General features: G+C 42.3%; 1 protein-coding gene across 1 annotated transcript; it reads right to left on the bottom strand.

Moving 5' to 3' along the window:
* Positions 1 to 1,390: 1,390 nt before the first annotated feature.
* On the bottom strand, positions 1,391 to 11,458 carry ST8SIA3 (ST8 alpha-N-acetyl-neuraminide alpha-2,8-sialyltransferase 3). Its single transcript, XM_033238477.1, has 4 exons — positions 9,278 to 11,458; positions 7,777 to 7,899; positions 4,830 to 5,387; positions 1,391 to 2,321 (listed from the first exon to the last, which is right to left on the bottom strand). Exons 1-4 carry the CDS (start codon positions 9,454 to 9,456, stop codon positions 2,039 to 2,041), a joined length of 1,143 nt encoding a protein of 380 aa, XP_033094368.1. The 5' UTR covers positions 9,457 to 11,458; the 3' UTR covers positions 1,391 to 2,038.
* Positions 11,459 to 14,045: the final 2,587 nt, after the last annotated feature.

Here is a 14,045-nt window from a genome sequence, read left to right as displayed (position 1 = left end):
TTAATATCACTTAGCTATAACCAAATGAACTAAGTGCTCAGGAACAGCCAACTAAACACTTCTGTCAGTTGTCAGTCTCTCAGTGATCCCAACAGAGCACAGTGTGAGGACGTTAGTACAGTCCTCTTCAAAGGGACAGGGAACAGTGTGGTTGTGATACCCATCAAATTATACCACTGAATTCAAAAATGTTTTTAATGTCTCCTCTAATAATTATATTGTAATGTGTGTCACAATTGGTAACACATTTGAACTTGGTGTTTCTTTCATTAGTTAGTATCTGGATCTATGCAAGTTGCTTTAATTAGATTGCTTTCTGAAAAGAATAATAAGGCAGGTTTAGAACATGAGCATAAGGATAGTGTCTTTCCTTACCATATTTGGTTTAATTTTAGGCATGATCATACCTTTCTAAAGAGGGGCAATGAGCTGATCACTGAGCTACAGCACATTATAGAGTTATTTGTCACATTGCAAGCAATATGGATGAGATTTCAGGAGAAGAATGAGCTACCCCACTCAAATGCATAACAAATATGCTTGACTGGCATTTGGAAAGAAGATAAAAACTCTTATTAAAATTTAACATCAACTTGGCCAGACTTTGGGCTGAACTGGAAGAACAAAGTGATGCTCAGTAAAAAGCCAGGGATGGGAATGATTTGATTTCTACTCATAAGGCTGAAATAAAGAAAATGAGAATGGCCAGCTACTTCCTTCATCACAGGTCTACATAATCTTGGATTCCAACTCTTGCCACTGCACAATGGCTTTTTCTTTTGAAGTGCTTAATTTGTAGTTGTATAGATCTGACTTCAGTGGAAAGAGGGAATATCCAGTGCTACAGTGTTCTCAAAGAGAATAAATGGTTCTGGATTGGTGGTGGTGCACAGAATGATACGGAAAATGATCGCACCTCAGCACTAGTCACTTGGGAGCCTGGCCTGGCCAAGCTCCTCCTCCACTTTAACCCAGCTGGAATGGGTAACATGGTTACTGCACTTTGGGATACACAGAATTCCATAACAACTTCTAAATATTCTTCTTCCTTTTCCTTTATGTGTCCCAGGGTCTTAAGCTAATTCATTGCCTCTATATTCTGAGAGCACACCTAGCCCAGTGCATGGGTTGGGATTATGGGAGGCACTAAACTTAGGCTGGAATGGCCTTACAGATGTGGCCACAGTGCTATTATTTGCCATAACAATGCCTATGTCAAGAGACACAATGCTACCCACAACATAGGCTTTCTGTGTGATCATGAAAGATACACTGCCTTATATCCCACTCACCACAGAGGGACCATCCTGCTGTAGAATGACTGAATGGATTGGTGAGGACTGCATCAGAGACAATTTTTTTAAAAAAGGAATCACAAGGGGGTCCATTGTGATTTGCTCATTTTGACATGAAGCATCAAAGTTACCCAGAACCTTAAACACATCAAGTACAAATGCAACACATACAAGCAAAGTGAATTCAATAGGATTCCTAGCAAACTATTAAACTGCAAGGTGGTAGGGCAGGGAGTAGTTGCAGAGAAAGGGAGTGAGATGGTGACAGAGACAGAGATAAGGAAATAGAAGATGAGATATGCAAACCAGTTTTTTACATTTCCATTTTTCAGAGTCTGATCCCACCAGCAAAACAGATCCTGCCCCAGGTGGCCAGAGGCCTCTGATTATGAGGACTATCTGAGCAGAGCTGCAGAAACTATAGCTCTAGTCCTCATGAAAATGAGAGGCAGTTTATTATTAAAATCCAAACATGAAAATACTTCAAACCATTTAGTTAGCAGCATAGTTCCAAATGCAGCATTCCCTTTATCAATCAAGTCTAAACCATGTGGCTTCAGTGCATCTGTCCTGCTAAATCTGCTAAAACTCTTAAAAGAGCAGTGCAAAAGAGAAAAGACATCTTTCCTTTTAAATGGCAGACAATCCTTATAAGACATTCTCTAGGGTTCTATTCTGAAGACTATTCAATTTGATTTGGGGCACTTTTTAAACAGCCATTTGGCACTTTCCGTTCGGAGTTCTTAGGCACAGTGTGACAGAGTCAGCTTGGTGAGCCCTTCCCCATGCATTCGGTATAGCAGCTGAAACTCAGCAGGCAGCTGGTGGGACTCCTGCCACTTGGTGGTAAATTTGGTTCCTTTTTTGTCATAGTAATGGTATGGAAGATCTTCCCTTGTGTTGGGGTCAAATCCAAAAGGCCAAAATCCATACAAGTGGATCTCTTCACATATTGCTGATGCAAGGGTGTACATAAGAATACCTGTGCTCAGCCGTTTAGGTGACAAATGTTTGTTTTTCCAGTACCTGTGGAACAATAAGTACATGTGGATTCAAAGGTCAGCGATGAAGGTTTCAATCAGCAAGGTCAATCTGACTGGGCTGGGTAGTGGATTTGTTAATGTAACTTAAATAGTGCTTGCTTTGAAATTATCTTTTAGGCGACCAAAAACAACCTCTGGGAACAACTGGCTACATAATTTGTGAGATCCAGCAAGAGATAAAAATTTGGACTCTTGGTTCAAAAACTATTGAAAATTTCGAGTGCAAGAGCAAAGTATTAAGCTAAGTGTTGGGCCCTTGTGAGTATGGGATTTCCTGGGATCGTACTGTTTGCACACCTTTGAAGCTGGCCTTTGAAGCTGCCCCTGGGTTTTTCTAAAGAGTGGTGTGGCTCTGACTCAGCGGTGACACAACAGAAGGCCACCAAAAAATGACCGTGCTTTTTTTACATAAAGGGCTCTTGGATAGGGTAAAGGAGGTCGTTTAATCTAAGGGAAACTCCTCTGTCCCTTCCTTTCTCAAACCTAGAAATAAACCCTTCATTCAGGGTTTAGAAAGACTGTGGAGGCTTATTTTTCTTCTCTCTTGTAAAAAATTGTATTCCTTGCTTCTTTGTCTTCTAACTAGGGATTCCCAAGCCCATCTTCAGCATGCCACAATCTGACATGCTAAATTTTTTAAATTCAGAAAGTGTGTAAGATACATTAAATGTAAATAATAAATTATAGGTATTAGTCCTTCCACATTTAAATAATATTAATACTCAGAAACCTTCCTGCTGACACCACCAAATATTTGAGGCTTCTCTGTGGTGTGTGTATCATTGGAGATGCAGGCAGAATGAAACTGTTCGTTAGTCAGGTTTCTGTGGACTGTATTTCCTTCCAGTTTTCATTGAACCCATGTATTTTTTTGAGGCCTGAGTGGCTGTGAAGCATTATGATTAACTCCACTTTTGTGGCAGGCAGCCACACAGGATAGTTTCCGGAAGTTTCTAAGCACATGTAGTTTCTTATTCACTACTTGAAGGTTTCAAAGGTGAACCTTTCCCCTTTCAGATGAAATTTAAAAGTTCAATCTTGGTTTTAATATTCCTGTCTCAGGAGCTGGAATGACTCTGACAACCCTTTCGGTATAGTCAAACTTAAACTGAACAAAAGGGGAGCAAAATGAGGAGATCAAAAGACCATGGGACAGGTTGGCAGGAGACCTGACTTCTAACTCTGGTCTTGCTCATTTAAAGCAGTGACTTTGGGTAAATAACTTCTGCTCCTTGTACCTTAATTGATTCATCTTTAAACTTAGGAGTTGGGCTACATTACTACTTAAAAAGGTGACCATATATCCTGGGGAACTAGGACAGTCCTAGTTTTTCAGTTTTCTGTGTTGCAATTATTAATAGCACCCTCTTTCTCTCAAAGAAAAGGTTCCAGTTTGGACCATAAATTATGGCATCACTGAGATACAAACCAGTTTATTAGGCTGTAATTCCTCCTCCTATGAGAGGTCAACTAAACAGATCTTACATCTTAGGAGGCTACAGGATGGGGAAAATCTATTGTGGAACAAAGATCTTCAGAATTCTCTGTTTACCAGGTCTCCCAGAACCCACCCCAACTTATGGTAATATCTAGGGCTATGTTAGGACACTGAGGCTACTTACATAGGGGAAACTGAAGTTGAGATAATTTTCTCCAGATGAGTTAAAAGAAAAAAAACTCTACAATTAATCTTGTTTTATAAAATGCCCTGGACTAGTGGTTCTCAATTCTGACTGCATATTGGAATCATCAGGGGAGTTGTTAAAAATACCAAGTACCTGGTCTCCACCTCCCTGCCCACCAGATAAATTACATTAGGATCTCTTGAGGCAGAGCCTAGACAATAGTATTTTTAAAGCTCTCAAGTGATTACATATACAACCAGAATTGAAAATCACCAGACTAGATGAAAATATTGCATTTCTGGCTGATCTGTCTATCAAATTCCAAGAGGTAACAATATGCTTATAGAATACATTTTTCATGTTTTTGTCCTAAAATATCAGATTATAAAGGCAGATTGTGCAATTTATGATTTATCTAGGTGTTTTGCTAACCTTGGACATCTACAAAACACATAAACTTAAATCAACTTCATTGTTTCTGAAAAAAAAAAACCACTTGATTTGTCTCTAATTTAGCCATTGGCATTCTTGGAATATAGTTACCTATTTAGAGAAAATTGTTGATTTGTGGTGATTTCCATGACTGCTCCATAGCCTTACTACCAAGGGAGAGGACAGAGAAGAGACAGGAGACTGATGAAGCACCAATCTTTCCATCTGACACTTGGTTACCAGCTGTGGGTAGATGGAACTTCTTAGCTAGAATGATTAATTCATTCACTCATTACAAAAGGTATAAGTTTCTTCTAACCACTACTAAACTCACCACAACAACTAATGAATTGGATGGCTCCCACCCCCAAGAGATTACAACATTGATTTGCCATCTGGTGGAGTATGAGTAAAATGCAATAAAATATACACACCTGTTGACGTGTTGCATTATATTTCCCGGCCAAGCCAGTTGGACTTTTAACTGACCTCTGTGTTCAACAAAAAAGTCAACTAATGTCCTGGTCACAGTTGCTGAAGTGTGGAAGAAAAATGCAGGGATCCAAAGAATGGCCCCATCAAGCTTTTTTAAACTGAGGAAAAAGTTGTTACGGTCCTGAATAGTCAAGAGATTGTTGTAATATTTTTCCAGGATGCTGGGGTTGAAGGTGGTAAGGTTGGTTTTTCTTCCAACATCTCTTTGGAAAGCCTCCGTAGGGGCGAAATTGCAACGGAAAACAAAATCTGATTTATCTATTTCTTGTCCACACTGGCTCCCTGTCAGGATCCCACTATTTCCAACCACAGCACAAATATTATAATGCTTGTTCATAATGGGTGACACATCTGGAAGCAGTGACCGGAAGTTATTGCTAATAGAGAAAACATATTTATGGCTGGAATAATCATAGTGCATCAGTTGTCCAATCCGAACACTATTCTTGGTCAAAGAAAAATTTTTTATTACATCGACATGCTGAAGAATTTCTTGCCTAAAATAAAAAAAAAAATTCATGAAAAGCATTCCATTCAGAAGAATTGATTTTTCATCTTATGTCTTATGCTGACATTTCATTCAGAGGGAATCTTAGGCTCACTGAATCCAAAAAAGATTATATATACATAATTGTGGTCCTTGAAGGGAGGACTGCTTCACAATCTTCGCATATTCTAATCTTTCAGTCAGTTTCTGAGTGTATTCTTTGAGGCTTGTAAATGTAACTTACAGTTTTAGCTGCCATACCTTGGTTTTCTGCTCTACATGATGAGTGTATCTTATTTGATCAGCAGGTAGGTACAGAGCAAATTATGTCAGAAAATACAGGGAGACAATTTACACAGGCCCGAAATAGCTCACATTAATGCACAAACATTAGTAACACAGAGTTTGTAAGTAGGGTCTACTCGTTTGCTACTGGACTGCAGTGCTCAAAGAGTATCAAATATCACTGGTGTCCAAATAAGAGCCAAATAGATATGAGTCAGGACAGCACTATCTATTATTGAAAAAGAAGATGGTAATAGCAGTGGGTATAGCTGAATATTTAATACAAATAAGATGATAATCTCATTAAGGCCCTCTGAATAATGAAACAGGGAGTTTTTTCTACTTGATTATATAGAAACACAAGAAACCTAATCCTTAGAAAACAAGACTATTATAAATCCTGAAAATACGTCCATATTCTAACAATTCAGTACATAAACAAGGCAAGATTGATACTTAGAACTAATTTCAGGTTGATTTCATATTGAGCTTTAAGTAAAATTAAGTATCTCTTCTTAAAGTTTTAGCTATTTAAAATATTCAAGAGAGACCAGTAACATGCTACTTTGCTGCTAGATTCTCCAATGTTAAGTAATCCCATTGAATTTCTTGTAACTTTTGCCTAAAATGTAGCGGGAATGAAATGAAATGAAATGCTTTGCATATCATCACGTTGCTTGGAATTTTATTTTAAAAATGACTTTATTCTTCAAAACAGAGGCAACAGCAACTGAAATCTTTGAAACTTCCCAAGTTACTAGTACCATTCTTACAAGTTGTTAAAAAAGTAAGGCAGATTTTAAATGCTACTGGTAAAAATTTTATTAAAGATTATCTAATTAATTAAAATGAGGGAAGTTTTGAAAAAGAAATATTCTTCTGACTGGTCATTTGGGTTACATGGCCTAGTGTGGGAAGAATATTTTTTATTGAGTTAGAAACATGTTCTGGGGAAAGCTAAAATGTGTTCTACCCATGAAAATGTTCTGGGTTGACTATAACATTAATATTGAATTAAAGCCCTCCCAATTATTTAAAAAAAAAAAAACACTTCCAGAGTTTTAGAATTGATCAATTTTCATGAACTAATTTATAATTAACCATAAGTATTTTTAAAATGTTAACATATGACTGTATGTTGACTTTTCATCTAAACAGTATTTTCATAAGACCATGAATATCCACTGAATTTGTTTTAATTCTGCCTGTAGATTAAACTTGTAAAAGAGAGAGAACAAGCAATACTAGAAATGCTAAGACCAAAACACAACTCCCTAAATAAAGTGGTTCGTAAAATAAGTATTCACACTTCTAATGAATACACTAGATGGCTCACATCCCATTTAGCAGTATAATAATCCCACCGTGAAGGAAGGAGTAATGAGTTACTGTGGTTTGCTAAGAGTAGACCAGAATCACTGAGTAGAATAAATACATTTTAACAAATCTCATCCTTCTTCCTTCCACCTAAAAAAACAAAACCCCAAAACCATCTTACGTTTATAAAATGAAATTGCTACAATTAGTGTGAATTAAGTTAGCTTTACAATAAGCAAAGCTGTAAAGACAATGAAAAGGCAAAACCAAAAGAAAACCATAGTTAAATACCTACATACATTTGGGCCAGCATTTTCACAAGTAATTTGATGGAGACAGATTATGGCATTTTCCGTGTGTTTCAATGAAACAATACCATTTTATTCTATTTTTCAAGTTTTTTTCAGTGACGGAATGAAAATGCATTGGGTGGTCTTTTTGCAACTAACCTTTTGTCCGTTTTTTAAAAATAGCTGGCTTTGGTAGTACTTGCCAGACTTGTTAGCTGTAAATCATGGTGCTCAGTCAAGCCCAAGTGAAATACCCTTTTTTTTTTCTATTCACATTGGTCCTGATGTGTCCTTTTTGTGACAGGACACTACATACTCAGGAGAAGGTTCCTGATCATTGTTTTGGGCAGTCATGCCAAGAAAACAATGCAGATACACCTGGTGGTGAGGGTGGGGGGTATAGATGTTTGTTGTTTTAGATGTTTTTGTTTGCTTGTTTTTGTTTTGTTTTGTTTCGAGCTCTAGAATTCTTAAAAGCACCTTTTGGATCTTTTCCTCCTATCCTACCTTTGATGTAAAAACGCTGTCCGATTAAATGTCCACTTAGAAGGTTTCTCTTGGAGTTCCTGGGTGAGAGAATTCGTAATGGGCACAAATGACGGGTCTAGAAACTTCAGCGCAAATTGTGACCTGGAGAGGAGCATGAGCACAGACAAACGTGCTGGCCTCAGCTCGGGGAAGCCAAGGTAGCCATTAAAGTCCAGCGGCCCGGGCGGCGGCTGCTGGCACGCGCGCGGGCTCCATTCTGTCCCGGAGCCCCTCTCATTTGGTCCGCCCTCTGCTCCCACACACACCCGAGAGAAAGAAAGAAAACTAGGGAACCCCATCTGCATTGTCCATCCCTCCGGGTGCCGGAGAGACCATAAAATGGCCGTCATGCGGAGAGCAGGGCGCACGCCGGGCGCAGGGCTGGAGCCCGCGGCGCTGCGAGGACCACGGAATCAGCACCGCGGACAGCGGCCGCCCGCCAGCCTGACCCGCTACGCCCTTGCAGCCCCAGAGAATTGATTTTTGGAGAAAGGGCAGAGGAAACCTGAGACCCAGGGAAAGGCTGGGGGTGGTTCCTGCCTTAACCTCTTCCTTCCCGAGCCCACGTCCGATTTCACTTCCTATAACTTGGCTGGGGGTCCCCGGGAGCCGCCGGCCAACTCCGCTTCTCGGTCCAGGCGGGGCTCCTCTGGGTTCCTCGCCTCGGTCCCAGCTTCGACCACAGGTGGCACTTTATAGTTGCCACCTGCCCATCAGGATGCCCCGCTGGGAGAGCTCCCGGGGTCACAGGTAGGGGCGGGGGCTCTCGCAGAGCTGCGTCAAGCTGCGCCTGGAGCCTTCTCAGTCCGGCCCAGCGCCGGGCGGTGACTCCGACCTGGCGAGGGTGGGCTGCCCTTCCGAGGCTCGCTTCCCGCAGGGGGCGGGGGATGCAGGAATCCCGGAAAGGGGGTGGGGGCGGTGGCAGCGAGGGAAAGGGTCGAGGGAGAACGCCCCAGGGGCTTCCTGAGAATAAACCCATGTGTCCTTTGATAGGGCTGGAGGAGGAGAGGAGGAGGGCGCGAGGGGAGTCCGGCGCCTGCGCCATTAAACCGCCCGCACCGCCCCGGGCCCGGCCCGCGGAGTCTGAGGACAGGGCGCTGGGAGGGCGCTCCCCTCACGCCAGTCCATCTCCGCTCGCCACCCCCTCCCGAACACACACACCGTCTTTCCCTCCACCCTCACCCTCCTGAAAGCCTCCCCCAACCCCCATTTCTGAAATGAGGGAAGGGATGCTGAGGAAGAATACCAGAAATGCAATCACATCGATTTGGACAACGGCTTCTAGGGGCTTTGGGTTAAAAAAAAAAAAAAAAAACAGAGAGGGGGAAGGGAGAATTAGAGAGAGGAGTGGAAAGACCGCGCAGTTATCTGGCCCAAAGAGTCTTGGAGAAGCCAAAACACCCCTCCCCCACGTCTCCCCTTCCCCAAACACCCCAGCAACCAAATTCCCGAGGGCGCTAACACAGAGGCCCGCACTCACCGGAATCCCGCGTGGAACATGTACATTCGGGGCGCCCCCGGGCTGGCGTACTTGGGAGTGGTGAAGATGTTCTCCTTTTTCAGGGACACGTAGCTGATAAGCGATAAAATCAGCAGGGCGACGCTGAGCATGACCAGCCCCAGCACACTGGCGACCCGGGCCATTTTGCAATTTCTCATCCCGGGCTGGGCTGGGTTCAGGGGAACCGGGGAAATCGGTCCATTGAGCGGCCAGCAGCTCGCTGGCGTGTGTGTGTGTGTGTGTGTGTGTGAGCGCGCGCGTGGCGGAGGAGGGGGACCGGGCGGGGGCGGGGGCGGGGTGGCGACAGGGGCCGGGGGTTGGGGCCGGCAGGAGCCCCGGAAAGCAGCGGGACCCCCTAGGCAGGGGCGCGCGGGGCCGGACGCCGAGCAGGAAGATGGAGGGGCTGCGCGGCGGCGTGGCGAAGGAGCGCGCAGCGCCGTGCGTCCCCGGCCGCCGGCTCAGGCTCCCCCGCGCGTTTCCAGCGAGGCTGCCATCTCCGCCGCCGCCTGCAAGATAAATGTGATTGGAATAATGTTACAGTTCGATCTAAGCACAGGATTTAATTAATGAACTCTAATCTCCCAAATAACCGGGAGGGAGGGTGCAGGAGAGGAAGGAGTAGGGGGAGGTGGTGGAGGGAAGGGGAATGAGGCTGACAGGCTGCAGCCCGCGCCTACGGCCTCCCCGGCTGAGGGTGCCGGCGAGGTGGCTGTGGGGAGACGAGATCCCAAACTTAGTTTAATGGACCATTCATTACTTTATAATATCACGGAATAGGGAGACAAATAACCGGATTTGCTGTCCTAAAATATAAACAACAGCTGGGTGCTTCTCAGAGAAGCAGGGAGAATGGTTTTTGGAAGGCAGCTGTTTAAAAGCATGTCCCCTCATGCGGGGGCCCTGGCTTTCCGCCCCCCGACCCTCCACCCCAAAGGAAGTTCCAAACAGCATCTGGGCCTGCCTGCCTCGGGAGCCCTTAAAACCTTCTTGGAATTTGCCAGAATGACTCCCCTGTCCGCCTTTTATGCCCACCTCATACTTGACTTATCCCTAAAGGGTGGGTAGTGCCTAGCAAAGTTGCGAGGTGACCTGTGAGTGGGGAGGGCCTGCCTTCCTCTCCCTTTTCCGTCTTCCAGTGGAAGGACAATGTACTCGCCCCTGACTTGACCGGGCCTGGTGAAGTCAGCCCTGGTTTAACTCTCCATTGCCCACTCTTCAGACCCATCCCTCAAGCCTGGCCACCTGATGGACTAGGTGGCCTGAGCCTTCCAGAAGCTGACGCCATTAAAAAACACAGAATCTTTTTATGAAGGAGCCCAAGAACCAAATAAGAGGCTGCCGCTGAGAGTGGAAGGAAAACACACTAACACTTTGCATTGCTTGACCTTAAATTTGTTTTAGTATATTCACGTTTCTTGTTTTAATATCCATTAGAAATACAAATTAATCCATTTTCAGTCATGCAGTTGGGTGCTCAGGGGAAACTCGCATGTTTCTTTAACTCTGTCCTTTGCAATTAGCTTATGGCCTCTGCCACCCTAGCTTTACTCTTGGCTTGGTACTCCCTAATACTGGTCAATAAGCGCTAATGAAGAGAGCTAGAGGTGAGAAATTGGCCTTTGAGTTCTGATAAAACAAGTTGAGATTTTTCCAAGGTGGTTATGACTTCTTTCTCTCCTGAACTTCTTGCCCTGTGGGCTTTCATGGACCTAATGTTATTATCTGTCTGGGGTCTGTAAATTCCTTGAAGGGGTGAGCTCCTGGATTGTAAGCTTCTTTAGAGCAAGGCTTGTCTTCCTTCTCCAATACTGTCTCTCACACACGTCATGCTTGCTAAATGTTTGAAGACCCGATGAGCTCCCTTGGGAAACATATCTGTGTGGCTGTGGACAGTAGCACACAGAATGCTCCTATTTGTTTCCAATGACAAAGGGGGTCACTTTGCACCCACTAGACTTTTTGACCAAAATCTAAAAGTGTGTGTCAGAAGGACACAAATAACCTCCTTCCCTCCGTGGGGCTTTTTTATTATTTAAAAAAATTTAGAAAAGGCTTGCATGCCTGGATATGATGAACACTTGAATTATATTTTTTTGAATTGCTATTTTTTTTAAATGATTGTATAAGTAAGGTGTAAAATGCCAAAAGGGAGTAAGATCTTAAGAGAGCCATCTAGGAATGACACCTGTTAGCAAAAGTCTTCTTGAACAAGAAATCAGGGAACATGCTATGGAGAGGCAACCCGGGGTAGTGTTACACCTTCAGACTCTGGAGTCAGAAAGACCTGACTTCAAAAGCATACTCTGGGTATTATCAAAAACACAAAAAATAACATATGCTGGCAAGGATGCAGAGAAAATGGAACTCTTATACACTGTTGGTGGGAATGCATACTGGTATAGCCACTATGGAGAACAGTACAGACGTACCTGAAAAAACTACAAATTGAACTATCATAAGATCCAGTAGTCCCATTACTGGGCATTTATGCAAAGGAACAGAAATCAGTATTTCAAAGAGTTATCTACCACCATGTTTATTGCCACACTGTTCACAATAGCCAAGATATGGATCAGCCCAAGTATTCAACAGCAGATGAATGGATACAGAAAATGTGGTATATATACATAATGGAATCTCATTCAGCCATAAGTAAGAATGAAATTCTGTCATTCTCGGCAACATGAATGAGCCTGGAGGACATTATGTTAAGTGAAATAAGCCAGGAACAGAAAGTTAAACACCGCATGTTCTCACTCATACACAGAAGCTAAAAAAGCTGATCTCAAAGAAGTAAAAAGTAGAACAGAGAATACTAGAGGCTGGGAAGTGTAGGGGGAAGAGAGGATAAAAGATTTGTTAAAGGATACAAAATTACAGCTGGATAGAAGGAATAAGTTCTAGTGTTCTATAGCACTATAGGATGACTATAGTTACAATAATGTATTATATATTTTCATATACCTAGAAGAGAAGATATTGAATGCCCCAAAACAAAGAAATGATATAAGTTTGAGATGACAAATATGCGAATTACCCTGATGGGATCACTCACTATACATTGTATGTATCAAAATATCACTATGTACCTATATATGTATGATTATTATGTATCAATTAAAATAAATGCTTACTCTGGCATCTATAGCCAGGTAACCTTGGGTAAGTTACAACTTCTCTGTATTTCAGTCTCCTTATCTGCAGAACTGGGATAAAAGTCTCCCAGGGTTTGGGGGAAGATTAAACAAAGCATATAAAGGCCTTTGCACCCTGGCCTATATTAAGCAGTTAATAAATATGAGCTAAGAGCTTGGGTAAGTTTTTAGTGTCTTTTTCTATGACGCTGTAAATGTCCTGCTACAGAGTGCATAGGAAAGGACGTACTTGGGTGAGGTATTTTCTTGCAGAGAATAGCCAAGATCAAGAAACTCTTCAGTTCCCTTTTTAAAACAGCATAACAATCATGAAAATGGCCATACTGCCTAAGGTAATTTATAGATTCAATGCCATCCCCATTAAGCTACCAATGACTTTCTTCACAGAATTGGAACTACTTTAAAGTTCATATGGAACCATAAAAGAGCCCACATTGCCAAGACAATCCTAAGTCAAAAGAACAAAGCTGGAGGCATCGCGCTACCTGACTTCAAACTATACTACAAGGCTACAGTAAACAAAACAGCATGGTACTGGTACCAAAACAGAGATATAGACCAATGGAACAGAACAGAGCCCTCAGAAATAATACCATACATCTCCAACCATCTGATCTTTGAACAACCTGACAAAAACAAGAAATGGGGAAAGGATTCCCTATTTAATAAATGGTGCTGGGAAAACTGACTAGCCGTAAGTAGAAAGCTGAAACTGGATCCCTTACTTACTCCTTATACAAAAAATAATTCAAGATGGATTAGAGACTTAAATGTTAGACCTAATACCATAAAAACCCTAGAAGAAAACCTAGGCAATACCATTCAGGACATAGGTATGGGCAAGGACTTCATGTCTAAAACACCAAAAGCAATGGCAACAAAAGCCAAAATTAACAAATGGGATCTAATTAAAGTAAAGAACTTCTGCACAGCAAAAGAAACTACCATCAGAGTGAACAGGCAACCTACAGAATGGGAGAAAATTTTTGCAATCTAGTCATCTGACAAAGGGCTAATATCCAGAACCTACAAAGAACTCAAACAAATTTACAAGAAAAAAACAAACAACCCCATCAAAAAGTGGGCATAGGATATGAACAGACACCTCTCAAAAGAAGACATTTAATTTATGCAGCCAACAGACACGTGAAAAAATGCTCATCATCACTAGCCATCAGAGAAATGCAGATCAAAACCACAATGAGATACCATCTCACACCAGTTAGAGTGGCAATCATTAAAAAGTCAGGAAGCAACAGGTGCTGGAGAGGATGTGGAGAAATAGGAACACTTTTACACTGTTCATGGGACTGTAAACTAGTTCAACCATTGTGGAAGACAGTGTGGCGATTCCTCAAGGATCTAGAACTAGAAATACCATTTGACCCAGCCATCCCATTACTGGGTATATACCCAAAAGATTATAAATCATGCTGCTATAAAGACACATGCACATGTATGTTTATTGTGGCTCTATTCACAATAGCAAAGACTTGGAACCAACCCAAATGTCCATCAATGACAGACTGAATCAAGAAAATGTGGCACATATACACCATGGAATACTATGCAGCCATAAAAAAAGATGAGTT

This window comes from Trachypithecus francoisi, unplaced genomic scaffold, assembly GCF_009764315.1.
Source record: "Trachypithecus francoisi isolate TF-2019V2 unplaced genomic scaffold, Tfra_2.0 Contig01474, whole genome shotgun sequence".
In the NCBI taxonomy this organism is placed as follows: domain Eukaryota; kingdom Metazoa; phylum Chordata; class Mammalia; order Primates; family Cercopithecidae; genus Trachypithecus; species Trachypithecus francoisi.
This window is presented reverse-complemented; position numbering and strand designations above follow the sequence as displayed.

Excerpts from the sequence above, each read along its gene's own strand:
- ST8SIA3 (XM_033238477.1), bottom strand. The coding sequence starts at position 9,456 with ATGAGAAATTGCAAAATGGCCCGGGTCGCCAGTGTGCTGGGGCTGGTC. Across the intron at positions 7,900-9,277 it reads ATGTTCCACGCGGGATTCCG|GTCACAATTTGCGCTGAAGT; the intron begins GTGAGTGCGGGC and ends GCTCCTCTCCAG. Across the intron at positions 5,388-7,776 it reads ACAGCGTTTTTACATCAAAG|GCAAGAAATTCTTCAGCATG; the intron begins GTAGGATAGGAG and ends TTTTTATTTTAG.